At 38.8% G+C, this 20,111-nt stretch overlaps 2 protein-coding genes across 2 annotated transcripts; one reads left to right on the top strand and one right to left on the bottom strand.

Moving 5' to 3' along the window:
* Positions 1-2,321: 2,321 nt before the first annotated feature.
* On the bottom strand, positions 2,322-9,449 carry LOC101315054. The gene is made up of 8 exons (XM_004300134.1): positions 7,954-9,449; positions 7,722-7,859; positions 6,850-6,954; positions 6,582-6,761; positions 6,031-6,208; positions 4,715-4,962; positions 3,384-3,556; positions 2,322-3,088 (listed from the first exon to the last, which is right to left on the bottom strand). Exons 1-8 carry the CDS (start codon positions 8,917-8,919, stop codon positions 2,494-2,496), a joined length of 2,583 nt encoding a protein of 860 aa, XP_004300182.1. The 5' UTR covers positions 8,920-9,449; the 3' UTR covers positions 2,322-2,493.
* Positions 9,450-17,597: 8,148 nt separating this feature from the next.
* On the top strand, positions 17,598-19,645 carry LOC101315345 (pentatricopeptide repeat-containing protein At1g31920-like). Its single transcript, XM_004300135.1, has one exon. The coding sequence runs from the start codon at positions 17,825-17,827 to the stop codon at positions 19,643-19,645; it is 1,821 nt and encodes a 606-aa protein (XP_004300183.1). The 5' UTR covers positions 17,598-17,824.
* Positions 19,646-20,111: the final 466 nt, after the last annotated feature.

A 20,111-nucleotide genomic window follows, 5' to 3' on the forward strand; every position in this document is an offset into this window, starting at 1 on the left:
TTAAGGTTCATAAGATTATAGTATTTTTGGTTGTTGATAAGTTATTCTTGTGGGAATAACCATGTCTTATGCATATAAATATATCTATGTGGAAGGATATAATTTTTATGATGTGCTTTTTGTGTTGTTGATGATGTTGAATTAAAGAATATGCTATTGTTTGTTTTTAAAAATAAATGAGCTTGATCGCCAACGGCTCATAGGTGAGATAAAACAAGTAGATAGTCAAACTGGGTTCAAAGCCTTTAATCAGGTGATTGGTTGCGGTTATGATGATTCTACTCTTTTTGAGAATTGTGGTGTAGATAGTCAAACTGGGTTCCAAGTCTTTAGTCAGGTGAGTGGTTACGGTTATGACGCTATTATTATTATTATTTTGTGATGTGATATTGGACAGTCAAACTGGGTTCCAAGCCTTTGGCCGGGTGATTGGTTACGGTTAGGAATAGAGCTCTAGTCCGTCTGTCGGTATAAGTCATGGGAGTTACCTTATGGTATCTAGGACCCATGGGTGCACAAATTGTTGTTGTAGGTCATGAGAGATATTTTTTAATATCTGGGACTCATGAGTACATGTTATTTGTGAAAGTGTTGAAAATGTAGTTTTAACTTTGTTCTTAATTGTTGTCATTTAACTTGTTTTGAGTATCTCCTGAACTATGCTTAATGCATGAGATTCTTCCATTCTTATTGTGTGAATTTTGAGTGGAATTTCCTGAACTATCTTTATTTGCAGGATTCTCTTATGATTGATTGTTTTGTGAATTGTTATGTTTTCTTAATTACTTTCTTTGAATTTTTATTGTTCAGGAAATTCCTGAACTAAGTTTTAAGCAGGAATTTCCGGTTTTATTTTTGTGTATGTTGGGTTGAGATATATTTTGAGAGTTACTCATACGGGCTTTTTAGCTTACCGGGTTTGTTGTTTACAACCCGGTGCACCTATTTTTGGTGTAGGGGTTAGACCTGCAGGTGATAATCAGCAGGGTTGAGACGGTGGCTTAGGAGCTGGGTTTTAGACAATGTGCAATTTTTGTATATTTTGTTAATTTGTCTATAAGCTCATGTGAGTGACATTATTATTACTAGATTTTTAAAGTTGATGTAATTAAAGAGATATAATGTTTACCTCAGTTGTTGAGTTTGTTGACATTTACATTTCTAGTATTTGTTTTTAGTTTGTTAGTTGTTGAGCAGGTTTTGGGATATTAAGATTTTAAGTTATATCATGCCCAAATTTTTGAAAATTTATCATTCGAAAATTGGGGTGCGACAACATGGCTTACCCCAGACAAAAAGTGTGAATGAACTAGATGCAGTAAAGCCCAATCAAAGTTTTGTTTCTTGAAGAAGATCAATGGCAGAAAATTCAGAATTAAGGGATGAATGAACAAGATGCAGTAAAACCCAATTAAAGTTTTGTTTCCTCAAGAAGATCAATGGCAGAAAATTAAGAATTAAGGGATGAATGAACTAAATTCCGAACGAGGGAAGACTCCATACCTAGTGCAGTCGAGTCCAAACGAACGCTCTTTTTTCTAAAGAAGATGAGCAAGACTAAGATATGATTCTCAGATAAGAATGAATCCTTGAACATATAGAACCACTGAGAAGAAAAAGGCCGCGCTCTTCTCCCGCGCTTCATTCCCTCTCTGTAATATTGGGATCCTGCTCTTCTCTTTGTCGCAAAATCAGCGTCCCGTGTTTTCACAATTTTATGATCCTGTTTTCAAAGAACAGAGGAAACGCGGATATATCGTTTTGGAAAAGATAGAGTAAATCTGATTCTGTATCTAAGATACAGTTTTCACTAAATTAGGAATCTATTGCACCGAACGGTATCTCCCGTTGTTTTAGGATTTGAAATACAAAAAACAGGTTTGGAGAACAATACCGAACGCGCCATAAACTTCACTCCAATATTAAATTACGCTTTTCAATCCACCAGGAAATGAAATAAGATAACCATATCCAACCCAGATCATCGAAGCTCTTAGTTCCTAGTTGTTGGTTTACCTTCTACGGTATTTTTATTTTTTTTATATTTTTTTTAAAGAGTCGATTATGACTTTCATTAATTTGAGTAAAACGAAAGCAAAAAATAACCATTACATACTTTACCGCTATTATTTACAGTTTGAACATTGACAATGAGAAATAAGAGATTCGGAACATCAGCTCCAAAATAATATGAAAGCTTTTTAAGGTAAGAGAGCCACTGTGCTTAACCAAAGGAGAATGAATCCACGTTGCAATGGAAGTTGTAACAAAAATGGTAAATATGATATAGCTTCAGGAAAAAAAAATGAGGAGGTTTAAGTGCTTTGGGCATTACCTTATTGCGTGCTCAATTCAAAAACCAACTTGAACAGCCCCTTTTAATATATTAATGCAATTTGTTTACAGAAATAAATTACAGAATCTTATTTCCTCATGTAGACGCAATCTTACATTTAATCGTAAAACAAATACAAATATGATCTTTCTGGTACATTACTCCTGCCTGACATATGGCGAGGAGCTCATATCTGTACTGTAAAATGAATCCTCTGGTCCGCCGTAGTAAGTCGCCTCCTTCTCCTCATCCCACCTGAGAACCTCCCTTATGTACTTGAATCCCTCATCGACTGTCACTCGGTCCCTTGCCCGAGCCTGCCACACAAAAAGTTTTCGACCAGTGATGGAAGCATAAAGGTCTTTGAACTTCATTGCAACATAGAAGTAAGCTTGCTGGGCCAGCGACTGGTTATTGTGGTGAGGCTTCACTGGACTAAAATCATAGAACCATTCACAAGTACTTAAAGGCATCTGATTGACCTTGTCCTCAAAGAGATCATACTTGTTTAGTACCAAAACAAAAGGGGTATCTTTAAAGCAAGGGTGTCTGACCATAGTCTCAAATAGCTCCTTGCTTTGTATCATCTTATTTTGAAGCAATGATCCGCTCCCACTACTGTCTGGGGAAATCCACACCTGATCATAATCACTAAGAGCGACACAAAACACCACCACACGCACATCTTCAAACATTTCCACCCACTTACACCCTTCATTCATCCCCTTGGCATTAACTCTTATGAGTTGGTATCTGTTAAATCAGACACAGGAAGTTTAGAAAACTAGGATTGCATATTACACATCAGTTGGTGATGGAATAAAATCCGAATTTATAAACTATAACGTTACAGAGTCATTTCCCTTAATAATTTCTTTGTACTTCCTGTTTTGAGTAAGAACAAAAAAGAATACAAGGTGTATATAGGTCAGTCTTAGCTCAATTGGCACACAGTGAGTCGGAGGAGTAAATGATAGGTCCTACTTCCAAATGGAGAACTTAATATGAAGCTTCAAATCAGATCAGACACAGTACAGAAAGACATTACTTGGTTAGTGGCGGTGGCGGAGCATCCAGATTTTCTGTATAGGTTTCAGACATCGGACTTCGATCATCAAGAGAGAATTCTATGAAAGCCAAGCCATTTCCTTGAGTGACCCCTTCTGCATATAGAATGTCTCGTTCTGAAGGTTCATACTCATTGCTAGATACCTCAACAGCCTGGACGAAATAAGACAGCATTGTTTAGACAATTAACACTTTTCTGCATCTTTTCAATAGTGAATTGATTTATGTCCAAAAAATTCCAAAGAATATTATCTCATTAGTATCATACTATATGACTACGCTTCACATCATATATCACATTTGCAGTTCTACTCAAATATGTTCAATGCTAGTTCGGCAGATTCAAAATCTTGTTCTGAAAAGTGAAAACATTCCTATTATTTTCAAATGCAATCTCCTCTATACACAAATATTGTCTGCCACAGCAACTATAGAGAATGCATTTAAAATGAATCCTACTCCCATGGAACTCCAACTGTAGTAAACTCGCTGATGGCCTTAATAATATACTAATGTTTTAGGGTGACTGCATATGAAATAGTTGGTATTCGGTGGTCTCATCTTTTCTAAGAGTTCATATCCTATCCCCTGAATGTCATAATACTTCAAATGAGAAGTTGTATTTCGTGATACAAGGAAGATTTTGTTCATGTCTTATAACAGATAAGAAGCAAACGGAAGCGCGAAGCTCTACCCGGCCAGAAGGAATTGTGGCGAAGCACCCCAATAAAGTTGAGCCTCATCCCAAGTGGGCATCTTTTAATTTTATCGATGTTAATGTTGAAACTGTGGAAACTATTCTTACATATATGATGCAAGAACTTATGACCTTAAGATCTTTCATTCGAGGTTATTAAAACTTCAACATGTTGACACAGCACTCGATGTAAGAATATTAATATTAACTTTCACCACTTCAACCTACAAAGATTCCTAGGTGGTGATCTGATTCACTATTCTTCAATTATTTCAACTTTCTTTTTCTTATATCATAGTTCAAATCTTCATCCATAATACATCACACAAGAATCGGTTTGACAAAAGACTGGTGTTGGTCCAGACTGCCAATGCCTCCCCTCACAGAGACTCAAGAAAAGGAATTATCAAAAAAAAATATTACAACGTATTCAATGTCAAACGTAAAATTTATACAACACGCACAGACTTGTGTTACCTCACCTATATTAAGATAAAATGGTTCTGTTTCTCATCAATAAAAAGCACACAAAATACCAGCAGTAAGATCTATGCAAAACTGAAGTTTGTATTACTGCACAAATTAATGGGATGAATGCAATGTAATGGAAATACCTGGCTTAAAAAGTATTCTGCAACCTCTGGGAGGAAGTGAAGCTCATCTTTTCTTTTATATGTTTCCTGAATAGCAGGATCCTTCCACACCTCTTCAACTAATGGAGCATATTCGCGTGTTGCAGCAGGGAAAAATGCATCTAAATCTCCAGTAGCAATGATGTCCAGAAGCCAGTCAGAGAAATGCTTCAATCTTGGGTTGATGGAGTAGATACATTGGCTAGTTTCATCACTATCAACCTCACTACCTGAAAAAAGAACACAATTCAGAATCAAACACAATATTGTGACACATTTCGTTTCGGTGCAACTACTGTATTTAACCATGTAATGCCATATATCAGACTTGTCTTGCAAGAGTGTATAACTGTAGCATATACCTGAGTACCAAAAATATAGTTGATTTTGGTGCCTATGCATTTGCGTGAAACACTGATATCATATTAACTGATAACCTCATATATAAACTCATAGGTAGAACTATCTTTTGAGAAGGAAAGGCAGTAATAATGAAACAACAGTTACATTATCAAAATCCACACAGATCCAGTTGATGACTAAAGGCAGTACAACAGCATCAAACATGATGTAAACACGTAGAGAATTAAACAAATCAAACAGAAATGAATGGCATTGAAGAGCTTTTTGATATATTCAAAGAAAACTCAAATGAACCAAGGAACATGATATGAATTATAAATAATGATAAAAGGAAACATTATTTGAACAAGAAACCAATTTAAACTCTTCAGCATGTAACTTCAAGACAAAAAAAAAAAAAAAGAGACGATTAAAGTATACAAGCAAAGAGTTGTCCTGTAGACCAATAAGAGTATGTTACAGTGACTTTACCTAATTTACAATTTTCTTCTGTGAGAATAATATTCAATTTACGAATTGATCTGTTGTAAAGAACGCATATTCTGCTGAATGACTGGCACAAAAACTGATAATGAAAATTCTACAACGATTAAACTCATGGCAGTTTGAGACTACACAAAGTTACAGTAATGTCCTGCACTGTTGACCTGACACTTGCAGCAAGCATACAGATGCAATACAAATCAGGCTGCTCTTTTCACTTTCTCCCCGTTGGTATTGATAACTTCTAAAAACTCAAAACAATTCACGCAATGCAAGATCCAATAAATTGAAGTGTAGTAGAAAATACTGTTGTTAAAATTACTACTTGACTGTACAAAGCATAAGTAGATAAGCAATATTGCTTGGCGTGACATAGTTCTTATGGACTGAAGCAATATGTTAGTAGAGATTTGAGGTAAAATTGAACCAACATAGTTGTATATAACTACTACCTGTTGCTTTGGTTTGATCATTGGAACCATGTGCACCCATCCTAGCCAAAGCCTCCTCTTCAAAACGCTCCCTTCCATCAAGCAGAATGCTTAGATATTTGTACATATTACTTTGGATCATCAACTTTATATCCTGCACCTCTTCTGCAGTAAACTTGTTCCCATACAAGAACTTCGCCTATCCAGTGATCACAAGAAAATAATGAGCATAACCAATAACCTAACTTAGCAATGAAAACTGGAGACTTCGGTGCAATTACATTAGAAATGGCACTAAAATAAACAGACAAAAATTTTCAGGCTTATTAATTATATAATGAATTTGTGGTTTTGACTAAAAACCAAATCGGCAGAGTATGGAGGACCTCAATTAAACAGATTTTCTTTTTCTAAATGTGGGGCATTGACTCAGACCTTCCTAAACGATAGACATCGACCATAAGCAAATAGACAGAATTTGGTCAATGTTTTGTGCAGAGACTATTTTCAGGCCCTATGATTTGAAATTTCAAATGGAAAGAGAAACATAAAGCTATAACATAAGGCTGTACCTGCTTGAAGATAGTGCTTGTTCCAGACCCTGGAAGGCCAAGAAGAAGAAGCTTCTGAGTTTTTTTCTGCTCCAAATAATTTGGGATGGTGGTATAATTGCTGGCCTCATCTCTTGTTCCATGAGGTTGACCATGCAGCACGGGTAAAGAGAACAGGCTACAGACGAACCGAGTTGTAGCCTGTCTAGCAAGAAGCAATTTAACACTGTTAAAGAACCATGATATATACAGGGAGTGAGATAAATCAACTGAGTTTTTCATTACATACCTTCTCCCAAATGTTGCCCCTGATATTGTTCTGACCTTCTTCCTCATAACGACCATCATCATAGACCCAAAAATGGGTGTCACGTGGACATTGGACATTTGCCACCTGACAATAAAAGAAGTATATTAGAAGAGACATCAGATTCATTGCAACAAAAGTATTAAAGACATAATAGTACACAGGCACTAATATAATAAGGTACAGCAACTAGCCCAGACTTAAGTTCCCAAAACATTTTCATATAGTCAACCATACATCTATGTTTAAGTTATATTGTATTTCCAAAATCTTTTCAATTTGTCATATTTCTTGCAATTCAAATTTTGAGACCTTCCTACAACAACATTGTTCCATTCTTCTTGCATTTTTAACATGTCTACAAGGAACACCAAAGATTCAGGAATTGTACAGTATAGTAATTACACAAGAAGCAAAAAAACCAATTCAAACAAGGACAAAAGCAAAGTTTTGCACTACACTGGTAATCAGGGGTCAGCTAGCAAATTAATAAGAACTAAAAAAAAATTGAGTCCCAACATACTTACAGTTTTTTCTTTTTCTTTTTTCTAACCAGATATGTCCCAAGAAACTTTCAATAATATGGCCTACTGATTTGATAATCCCTGATTTTTCTTATGACCCAGAAAACATTACATAACATCCACTTAAAAGTTATGTAACCTATAGAAATGGTAACTGAATCATAGTACAGAACAAGTATCATCGGAAAGGGAACATCAAATTCACAAAATCATAGTCTAAGGGGATATCCAGTCAAAACTAGTGCCTAGTGGTGTACCACAAGCCTACGGGTCACATCTAATAACATGAAAAAGAATAGATAGTTCATCAAAAGAAACCAGAGTGCTCACCTTAAGCACCCTCAACTCAAGTTTTGTAATTTCTCGACCATTGATATAAACTTCAGTGTTTCCGTTGCTTGCTTCAGAGCTAAGTTTCCCAGTAAAATTTAAATTTGAACTTATGATTCTATCTGGTTTTTCTCCCTCCTGCCAAATAAAAAAGTTGGGATGTTCAAGGAGATTCATAACAGTATACTTATTATTTATTCCAGAAGTTGGAAAAGAGTTGTTTTGCACTCACCTTTCCCCAGAGACCAGATTCTTTGTCATACCAATATCTACCAGGTTTCAACTTTCGCGGAGGTAAAGGGCATCCAAGTAATTCGGCCATCTCTTCGGGTTTTAACGGAACACCATTTACGATCAGCTGCTCTGGCCGTAGCTGATTGGCAGCACATTCTTTCTCTGCTTTCATTATCTGCTTGACTTCCAAGGGACTGAGCAATCTGGACAGTACCCTCGACTGTTTACCCAATTTCAGCCGCTTTGATTCATCAATTGGCTGACTGATGCATGTCACACACTTACGCCCTTCAGGCATTGAACCCATGGCCCTAAGCACACAATTGCTGCAATACTTGGCATCACAAACCAGGCACGACTCTTTGGTTTCCCACTTTCCTTTTCGGCACCGGTAACAAACTCTACTTTTCTTCTTCTTCTTGTCCTTTGGAACAGGAACATAAGGTGTAAAAACTGGCTTCTCTACATCAACATCTTTCTGAGACCTATCAACAGTATTGAAAGTGACCACTGGAGCTCGCTTCACTTCATTAGTAACTTGTTTGGGTGGAACACTTGAAGGATTATGAACTGAGCCTGGAGAGGCTGAAGGTGATGCTGAAGAAAAGTCAGGGTTTTGCAAGACCGACACTACAGATTCTGAGCTTCCTGATACCCTTGGACTTTGAGTAGGGGAACTTGTGACTCCAGCAATACGAGACACCGGCAGAGGAATTGGTTCAATAACCGGTGGACCCATATTGATAACCAATCTTTGTGATTCAGATAGCGGTTCTGCAGTTGGGATTGCACATGAGTTAACATCAACAGGTTCAACCCTAGGCACATCATAACCGACAGGAGGGCCCTCATACTCCATAGCAATGGAGTAATCAAGATCAGAAGCATCATCAGGGAGAGAAGCACCTGGCGGGAGCATATTCTTCACCAGTTCCCTCCAGCTCTGTCCCTCCATTTGCTCCATTTGCTCCTCTATATTACAACTCTCTCTATCCTCTCAACCACTGCGTCAAACTATAATCTCTCAAAACCATACAAGACAATGCTCTATATTCTCCAACTAAACAGTAAACACTTGCAACAACAACCTAATGCTAAAATTCCATAAAGCAGCACAGTCAATACTATCACCAAAAAACTTGATGTACTAACTTAATATATCGCAGTTCACCTGATGAGAAGATTGAGCTTAGAACCAGTAATAGTCTCGGAGCAGCCACAATCGAACGGTCATCCTTTGAAACCATTCAAGTTTGAAATCAGAAACTAATCAAAGATTTGAACCAAATACATAACTGAAAGCGACCAAATTCAACCTTCTCAGAGTCCAATGATAACTTTCAAGCAAAACCCAACAGAACCCATCAAAGATTGGATCAAATTCCAGTCAAAACCAAGCACCTAACTTGGGAATAACCACAAATTATAAAAGCTTGAGACCATAAAGCAGGCCTTTTTAATTTATCAAGTGGTCCAAATAGTTGAGTTGAACAATCAAAGAGTCAACACAAACTGCAAATAGAAAAACAAAATCCCAGCACACCCATGACTCGTTCAAACAGAAATAGATTGCTCACCAGAAAATTTTAAATGGTAAAATTCCCTACTTTTGGACCCCCAAAAACAAAAACAAAAAAACAATCTTTTAAACAAAAAAAAAAAAATTGAGAGCTTTAGGGAGTGAGAAAGTCAATTACCTTGACAAGGACAACATGAAAGGGAATCTGTGCTCAAAACCCACCGAGCATTTTGCTTTCTGTTCTCAATAGTAACCAAAAGGTTCAACCTTTCTTGTTCTTCTTCTTCAGCAAATCCAGTAAGCTTTAGCTGATATGAGATGGTGAATGAGCTTCCATGAAACACAGGAAGGTTTAATTGGAGAGGAAAAGGGTGGGGACCCGCAGAGGTTGCATCTAATCTGAAACTGGCATTTTATCTATCTTCAGTGCTTCCAACTCCAACATAGGTCGTCCTAGTGAGTAAATGACACCAACGATAAAGACAGTTCGGCTCGTGGGACTCTGGTGATCTTTTCATTGGATTTTCCCACGCGCCACGTGTGAGCGAGTGGTGGAGGCTCTTTTGCAGGTCATAAGTGGCGATGGTCAACAACCCTACGAGTTTCGACCAAGATATTTTTTCGATTTACAAGATGAGAATTTTTGAAGGGGAGATGAAATTGGCATTTCTTACAGCGATCTTTTTCTTTTTCTTTTTCTTTTTCAGGGGAAAATGGAGTCAGCTTTTTTTATTTTAATCCTACGACCTTACTAAGTCAAGCTAGGAGAATGTCCGAGGACAAGCTCCATATTACATGACGATGCACAAGATGATGTCTACAATTCCAAAAAAAGAAAACTACAAAACTACTACTCTAAATACTAGTGTTCAAATGAACTTATTGAATAGAAAGTATGTAACCCATCTCGCTAAACCAAAGTACCCCAGCTTCATGCATCGAGACCGAAGACCATTCTGGTGTACCTTTCCAACACAAAGGGGCGTATGCTCTTTAGTTTAGAGAAGTAGGAATCTATCCTAGCAAGATCTCGGGACTACTCGCCACCGGTTTCTGCAGCAGAGTTTGGCTGTATCCACCATTGAGCTCGACGACTCACCTGCAAACAATCGCTTCTTGTTCTTGCTTCCATGAGGTCTGCCTCTCTTTTTCAGGGATTTACCAGTCTTAGTAATCCCTAGCTCACCACTCACAGCCAAGGAAAAGCCAAGATCCTACGGGTTTAGACCCAAGGGCACCATAGCCAACGAATGCCTCAACCTCTTCCCACCATCAGTTTCATCTTCCCCACAAGAACGTCCGACTCCTGTGACCTTAGCCGAAGAAGGAAATGGTGAAACCTCCTTGATCTGTACCGACCTCTTTTCCTTGAAGAGTGCAGGTAGGTTAGGCACCATTAGGCTAGGGCAGATTGAGAATTTGCCCTAAAAACAATAAGGGGTGTCACCGCTGCTACCACTGGTCCATTCAGATCTTAGGGCACACCAAGCCACCATGGGTCAACATCATACAATCCCTACATAAGCCGACCAACCTCTCATACATGTATTGCACCTTGATCACATCTTCCAATGAAACACAAAGACACCTATCCATGCGCACCAGATTGTTCAGAGGAAGCGTGACACTCACCCGAGCAAATCCTATCATCAGCCCCGACTAATCGATGTTGAGAACCGGACCAATAGTCTTCCCTACCAATCGAATGGTAGCATCAGTAGTAAGTGTCGCCGGTAGGTCACAAACTTCCAATCAGATCCAGAAGAAGTCGAGTGGCACCGCCATGATGTCTAAGAAGCCATCATAATCATTCATCAAGATCATGACCCTCTGATAACTCTAGGGTTCTCCTTTCTTAACTCGAGAGAGACCACGTTGATTGTTAAACGTGAAGAGAAATCGATCTCCACGCTGTTATACCTCCACCGAAACTGACAACCTACACATCGCTCGTACTGCACTTCAAAAGGTAATCGAATTGCACGACACAAGCAAAGTTCAATTTTCCCACCAAATAAAACCTTGGAGCAACAAAACTGTTCCCAGACGTTTTAGGTTTCCGAGATCCACAAGTTCATCCTCTTGACGAAGAGAGAGCTTAGAGATTAAGCGAGCAGTCATGAAAGCCATAGCTGCACCGCCACCAGAAACCATCACTGTTGCCATAGAGAGATCACGCCGCACAACTATTTTTCACGCACCAAACCCCAACCCTAACCGTATTGGAGAGAAAGAGAGAGGAGAGAAAAAAGGTCGCGGTATTTTATGTATCTCCCGTTCAATTATTTTCTTGTTGTATGAATTGAATTTTTTTTCTTTTTATAGCAATCTTTGTTTTGCAAATCTTTTACAAATTGTATCCATCTTTTTTTTTCTCTCTTTTGAGGTACTACACGGTTATACAAACTTATTGTAAGTGGTCAGACAAAAAGGAGGACATGATCCTTCTAAGTTAGTACCTATATTGTTTGTGTGATCGAGGGCTGAAAGGCGTCTCCTGAAATGATTTATATACAACTTCTTAAAAAGAGCAGCAAACAAAATAATCATAAATTTGTTTATGTCTTAAAATTGTTGTCTTGAGTTAGATATTTTACATGTATCATTGTTGCAGCTAGGAACCAACTTAATTTGAGTCTCCTTCTATACCATTATCTTTTAAAATATGTTTTTCTCTTTCTTTTAGGAGAGACCCTCTCAAATATTTCACCCGTTAGAACACTTATATAACCAACTCTTTTTGCATGTAACTACAGTCTGAGTAATATTGTCCTTAATGATAAAGCCAACATCAACTGAGTTCCTATTCTTTTCTACTTAAAAACCCTCATGAGTTCCTATGGTTATCTTAATACTACAAGAATTGTTGTTTTCGATTCTTTTTGAAACACAATGAGATTGATGTGGAGTCTCTCTGTCTCTGTCGATGTAGCGGCTCATGGTGATTGTTACTTAATCACTTTTGTCCTTGAGCGAGTTCTCCTTAGAGTGAAGAATGTCAGGCAGTGGAGCTTTCAATGTGTCATGTTACTTATCAACGACTACGATGGATTCACTAATATCATTGATGTATCATTGGTTTTTGTTTGAAGTTGGGTTGAGATCTAGGGTGTGTACCGCTAGCTTTGCTAACTGAGAACATCATTAGGTGGTGGGGGAAACGATCGAACCTGTCATGCATGTTGATCAAGCTGGAATCCGAAGTGGCTTTGCTAGGGTTAGGGTTTCCTTGCACATGCACATCAACAAACCGGTATGACTTCAACGCACATTTAGGGTTGCATTTCAGATGTGAACATTTTCTTGCTCGTTGATGTGTTTGTGCAATGATCAATCACTACGGTGCAAGATGTCAAAGGGAGGAGGAGGAGGAACCTGCTCCAAGTTTGGTGTTTAGAGTAATGTTCATCCCACTTTGGTGTCGTCTATGGTACCAGACTTTCTGTTGTTCAAGAAGGAGAATATGAGCATTTTTATAAGCTTTATACCTGAGTTGCAGGCAGTAGGAAGTGAACTGGCAAAGATCTTGGGCATGCGTCGAAACCGAGTGGAGGAAAAGCTGTCTGGTGAAAAGATAACTAAACATAGCTTGGCTTATCGTCTAAGTTGCAGCTTGAAGCTTTCAGTTTGGTGCCGCTTTCTAGGGCTAGTAATGAGGTCAAACAACCGGCCAATAAACAAGGAAGACCAAGAGGTAGAAGTAATGACCTTAGCTAAACATGGGTCGCAAGTTCTGTTTTGGATTCAATGGTGTCAGGTTTGTGATCCCAAAGCCAGAGGCTATGGTTGGGGATGCAGTATTACTTGATGGGCAGAAGGCTTGCCTTACGTTCATATGTGGCTTTATGGAAAAATACACTATGTGCTCTCTACTCATCATACAAAGTTATATAGTCATAGTTTAAGGTAGTGTAAACTTTTTCTATCCTTAGTACGTAGTTACATGACTTATGTCCATACTTTTTTGACACCCTTTTGGTTAGACTTTCTTTGAATAAGTGAACTATTTGAGTTTGTATATGAGTTTACTCCAGCCAATAATGAGCTGCCATCCCCTATCGCCGCCAGCGTCGCCCACCGGAATAAGGACTTGCAGCGGGAAGAAAACAGGAGCTGACCAGACCAACACACTCTAGGGAAGCCTGGATTGGACATCAACTAATCGGAGCCGAACATAACGAATCTGAAAAAATTCAAGCGGGCCAATACCATGTGAAACTTGGAATCCAACAAACCACCAACAACAACATACATCACACCCTGCAACCCAGCACCAAACCACCGGAGCCCTTAAAATGGCTAGATCTAGGGACACAACAGGGCAGGCTGAAGCAGGACGACGCCACCCACGGCCAGGGGATGGCGTCGGACATGGTTGAAACTCGAAAAAGGCACAGATGCGAAATTAGTAGAAAGAAACATAGACGTGAACACAATACCAACAACACAAAGGAAGACAAAAGGAAAAAAGAGGCAAAACGATGACGGACTCTGAGGTGACGTCCTCGAAGGGCGAGATGCTGCAACTGTCATACCCATCATTGGATATCGCCAATCGAGGAGGGACATGGAAGAAGGACTACATCATCCTCTCTTGGACTGAAATGCAGTGACGGTGCCGACAACGTGCACACAATGGGAAAGAAACTAAAGCAAACGTAGGTGGGTCAATGGGAGGGAAATGAGAGAGAAACCCTCTTGTGAGGGGAAGGTCTTAGCTTGTCCCTTGTATCACGTTTGTGACCATATTTTTACATCCTAAAAGAGTAGAAAAGCAAAGCATTTGGTAATTATGGTTCGCAGTAGTCGAGTTATCTTTCCGTTATGTCACTGTTATATTAAAGCAAATAGAGTTGTCGTTAGAGCTAGCACCTTTGCTAGTTGGTGGAGCTTTGCGTACATATTTATTGTAGAGACCCATTATAATATTTCAGGTCTTTGTAATTAGGGGTTTAGGCTCAATATTCCCCCCTTGTATTCGACAGCTTTATTAATAGAGGGTAGCAGCACCATCGGCGCTTTACTAAAAAAAAAAAAAAAAAAAACAAAAGAGAGCCATTATTCGTTGAGAATAGACTTAAAATACCATTTCCTGTCTTACAAGTCTTCGTTTTACTTGATTTAGTGTGGAGTGGCTCAAGTCGCCGTTTATCGCCTTCTGTAGTACAGAGGCTTCAACCATACTCTCTAAAGCTTGACACCTCATATTTATTTGTGAAACTTGAAACCCCCTTATTATTAGGAGGAATAGTGGCTCAAAGCCATATTGTTTAACTCGAGTTTCAAGTGACGTTGTTCGTCCTATAATGGCGGTTGTTTAATGGCGGAAGTTTAATGGTTTGTGACAAATTGTTTTCAGTATTACTAGGGGTTTTAAGCTTTTTGGTTAGGGTTAATTTGTCCCCACTATTTTGAGCTAAGGTCGTTTGGTTTGGTTGGTCGGCCTTATGGTTGTGTTATTGTTATAGTGTCATCTCTAGATGCCGGTTATTTTAATCTTGATGTTTTTATGTTGTCAATGTAATGGGGAAATACACATATATGGCGGTTTCGGTATATGGTGTAGAAAGGGGCATATTTTTTTCTTAAGGTTAGTTGTCTAATAGGATGTATTGAGACTCGTGGGATAGATTGTTGGGGTAAGTTGAATGTAGGTTGCACACTTGTAGTTGAGCCCCTATTGGCTCATGATACATGTAATCGATGGTTATATTTGGGGTAAATGTAGGTCATATTTTGTAGTTGGAGTAGTAGTTAGAGCATCTCCAATAAAGATGTCAAAATGCTAGGGTCAAATTCAAAATTGAAGGGTGAGGTGGCTGTTGTCATTTTTGACAAATTTCTCTCCAATAGAGATGTTAAACATAAATATTATTTTAAAAGTAAGACCGAAACCCTAGCTTTCAAAACCCTAGGTTTCGAGAGCAAGACGGCGGAGACTAGGGTAGGCTTTCGACTATTGCAGGATGTCTCCAACTTTGGGCTACGTAAGCGAGCGGAGGAAGAGGTATCGTTAGTGTCCCTTTGGAGCGGCAAAGTTTCTTTTCGGTGTCAGACTTCGGATATGATTTGGTGTTTCAAGAGCAAGGGCATCGGTGTTGGTGGGGGTGAACGTTTCAAGCTTCCCAAGCAAGGTAGAAGGCCGACGTGGCTTTGATATGAGATTAGAGATCGACTTCTTGTCGAGACGTGAGGTTTTGAGTGCACAGCGTCAAGGGCAGCAGATCTCGTTCTGGTAGGAAGGACGATGCGTTGGCTGCAATAAGTTTTGCAGGTCAAGAGCGGTAGCGACTCAGATCTCCGATTGAGGATGCCTGAAAGCCGAGGTCGCCCACCGGAGCGGTGATGGGCGATATTGTGGCTCTGGTATGCAGGATGAGAGAGAATGAGGGAGATGGGCCTTGGGCTTAGCATTCTGGGCCGTATGGGCTAAGGGGCGGGTTGTTGGGCTTTTCTTCTTTTTTCTCTTTTCCTTCCTATGAATTACGCTTTTGTGTTGATCTGGATCCAACTCGATGTTAATTCGACGCTGCTCACTACTTCGACGCGTGGAGGGGTACACCATATAGGTCTCTAGGCTCCAAACTACTCAAAGCGGTTGTGGAGAATTAGGGTTGTGTTGTTAGTTTTTATGCATTTTTACTGCAATTAGCTTTGGATTGTCCATCTTTTTGGATGTTAGTTTTAGTATTTAATTCTTTGGATAGGCTTTTTGAGCTTGTATTGGAGATTATATCTCCTGCTTGACCAAGCGTAATGAGTGCATTGGAGGCTTGTCTCTTGCATGACTGTTGGTAGTGTTGGCTTTTGCCGACGTATGGGCGAACACCCAATGGAGTTATCCATTTCTCTAAAAAAAACATAAATATTATTTTATTAGTTTTTTTTTTTTAAAACAGATTCTTCTCTCTCTTTTTCTTCTTGTTGAGTCAATATCAACTTTAACCATTTTCTTTTTCCTCCTCCTCCACCTGCAATTGATGTTTCAAAGCCCAATTTCCAGATTTGATAACTTTTTAATCGAACTGCTCATCAAGACCAACCATCCACAAAGACACATAATATTGAAACCTGCACCTAATCATCAAAATCTAATAAAAACCCACATCACAGAAACTAAAAATCAAATACCCATGAACCGCCAACTAAACCAGTAAAAAATCTGAATCAAAGTCGAAGTCTAAACCTAATAATCCCGCAATAAATCTACGAAGATGCAGTACAAGAATACGAAAGAGAAAGAAGATTTGCAAGAGACAGAAGGGAGAAAGAAACAATTATAAACAAAGAAAGACAACATAAATTGAAGCTATCAATTTGACAGTATCCTTGAGCACCATCAAACATGTGGAAGCCATGTAGATTTGACCTATGGGTTGGAGTTGGGTTTGGACTGTCTTTTGACAGTTGTTGGTCTTATGTGACAAAAATGAAATTTCCATTAGAGATGCTCTTACGATTTGCATTGTCATCCCCATTATTGTATTCTTTTAAAGTAATGAACTTTTTTCTATTTCTTTTTAATTAAATATTAACATGGTAAAAACATGTCCAATATAACAGTATCATTTGGTCTAGTGACATAAGTCTCTTCTTATAAGTGAGAGGTCGTGTCGACTCACAACAGACAAATTGTAGCATATCAGTTGTATATTTGATAAAAAAAAATGGTCAAAAAGTAAAATTTAATAATAGGTTAAGTTTAGGTCAATTCAATCCAAATGTAACATCTGTCGTCTCCATGGCACACTCCCAACTCCAAGATAAGAACCAATTTTGTAAATGAGGGTGAAATTCGCACATCCTCAATTACAATTCACACACCATGATCCATTTTTCATTATGAAAATGTACTAAAACTTTTCTTTTTTTTTTTTTTTTGTAATAAACGTCCTTATTTTCTTTAAACAAATTGTTCTGGACATGAACATTTTTGATAATTTTACAATAAAAATATGAGTAATTGTGTGTGGATTGTAACCGAGGATGTACAAGTTTCACTCTACTTTCCTAAATTAGGCTTTTGCAAAAAGAGATATGATATCTTGCCCCATGCAAGACATTATCCTATCAAATACACTTATCCCATATTCTGACAGAGTTTTATCTGGTTGGAATTTGCCTTTCCAATCTCATGGCTAAGATTCAAATCCACTCAGCACTATTTTTCCTTCCTCATCAGCAACCAAACTCGAAGTTCTGCTTTTACAGCTCTGTACTTCACTTCAAACCCCAGCTTCGTGATACATGTTAACTCTAGTCCATAACTTGTGGTGTCAAATTCTGAATGTTGATATGTATTCAGCAAAACCTATTGCCTTAAGATGGTGGTGGTGAGCAGAATTAACAGATGACAGGGACAACAGTCCTTAACCTCCAAACCCATCTCTTGTTACCAGTAAAAGATCCACCAGGAAGCCAAGAACTCAGTTTCAGGCTTAAGGAGCAAGAAAGCTTATCACTTTTGAAGAGATGCAAGAACTTGGAGGAATTCAAGCAAGTCCATTCCCATATTCTCAAGTTAGGTGTTTCCTGTGATTCTTTTGTTGCAGGGAATCTTGTAGCCACTAATGTTCTCTCAGCTTGGGGAAGCATGGACTATGCCTGCTCGATTTTCGAACAAATCGAGGAACCGGGTTCGTTTGTATGCAACACCATGATCAAGGGGCATGTGAAGGCTTTGAACTGGGATCAAGCATTGCTTGTTTACTGTGAAATGCTTGAGAGCGGAGTTAGACCAGACAATTTCACTTACCCAATTGTTCTCAAGGCTTGTGCTTGGTTAGTGGCAATTGAGGAAGGAAAGCAAATTCATGGGCATGTTTTTAAGCTTGGGCTTGAAAATGATGTGTTTGTGCAGAACAGTTTGATCAGCATGTATGGCAAGTGTGGTAAGGTACAACTTTCTCGTAGTGTTTTTGAGCAATTAATGGATCAAAAGAGTGTTGCTTCTTGGAGTGCTATAATTTCAGCTCATGCTAGTTTGGGATTGTGGAGTGAGTGTTTGAAGCTTTATGGGGATATGAGAAGGGAGGGTTTGAGGGCTGAAGAAAGTACATTAGTAAGTGTGCTCTCTGCTTGCACTCATTTGGGTGCACTTAATTTGGGAAGGTGTTGCCATGGATATTTGTTGAGAAACATTAGTGCACTCAATGTGATAGTAGAGACTTCCTTGATAGATATGTATGTTAAATGTGGGTGCTTAGAGAAAGGGTTGAGTCTATTCCAAAAGATGATCAAGAAGAATAGATTGTCCTACACAGTGGTGATCTGTGGGCTTGCTATCCATGGACATGGTAGGGAAGCTCTTGAGCTATACTCGGAGATGTTTCGAGAAGGTTTGAAACCTGATGATGCTGTCCATGTGAGTGTACTGAGCGCTTGTAATCATGCAGGCCTAGTAGAGGAGGGTCTCCAATGTTTCAAAAGGATGAAATATGAGCACGAAATTCAACCTAAAATTGAACACTACGGTTGCCTGGTAGACCTCATGGGTAGAGCAGGAAGGCTTGAGGAAGCAATGCAGCTCATCAATAGCATGCCCATTAGGCCGAATGACGTCATATGGCGAAGCCTTCTTAGTGCTAGCAGAGTTCATAAGAACCTGGGAATCGGGGAGATTGCAGCTGAAAAGCTGTTCCAGTTGAACATGCATAACCCTAGTGATTATGTGGTCCTATCGAATTTGTATGCTCAAGCTCAAAGATGGGATAATGTGGCAAGAATTAGAACAGAAATGGCTTCCAAGGGCTTGACACAAACACCTGGAAGTAGCTTGGTTGAGGTGAGGAGAGAAGTGCACAAGTTTGTTTCACAAGATATGTCACACCCCCAATGTAAGCGCATCTACGAGATGATACACCAGATGGAATGGCAATTAAGATTTGAAGGCTATTCTGCAGACACTACTCAAGTACTACTAGATGTAGATGAAGAAGAGAGGAGAGAGAGGTTGAAGTATCATAGTCAGAAGTTAGCAATTGCTTTTGCACTCATACATACATCTCAGGGATCTCCTATAAGAATAGTTAGAAACCTCAGGATGTGTAGTGACTGTCACACGTACACTAAATTTATTTCAATTATCTATCAAAGGCAAATTACGGTAAGAGATCGAAACAGGTTCCACCATTTTGAAGATGGAATTTGCTCATGTAGAGACTACTGGTGAATTGATTAAATTCTCTAATTCTCCTCCAATTTGGATTGGGTCTTTTTCCTTTTATCTTTCTTTGCTTGTCTTCATTTCCCAGTATGTCATTCACAAATAGTATGTAGTTCTTAGAAATCTTTCATGAGCAACTTGCTCTACATGAAGCCTAAACTCGTTGGAGGAGATATAAAAGCAAACCATTTACAGGGAAGTGATTTAATTATTATATTTTCCAGAACACTTGCAAATTGCAGAGCCAAAGTTAAGAAGTTTCAGATGAACTGCAGGTGACCTGAGTGCAAAATCACTCTTAACTACAAAAGTTGCAAGTTCTTACAGATTAGTTTGCAACTGGTTATCCCATGCTATGATAGAAGGGATACAGTAACACCAAATAATTCTTGGCAAACCTGTCATGTAATTGCGTTGTTTTTCTTTTCTGGTCCGGTAGTAATTGTGTTGATTTAACATGTACATTTTGCCC

This window comes from Fragaria vesca, linkage group LG5 (genome assembly GCF_000184155.1).
Source record: "Fragaria vesca subsp. vesca linkage group LG5, FraVesHawaii_1.0, whole genome shotgun sequence".
Lineage (NCBI taxonomy): Eukaryota > Viridiplantae > Streptophyta > Magnoliopsida > Rosales > Rosaceae > Fragaria > Fragaria vesca.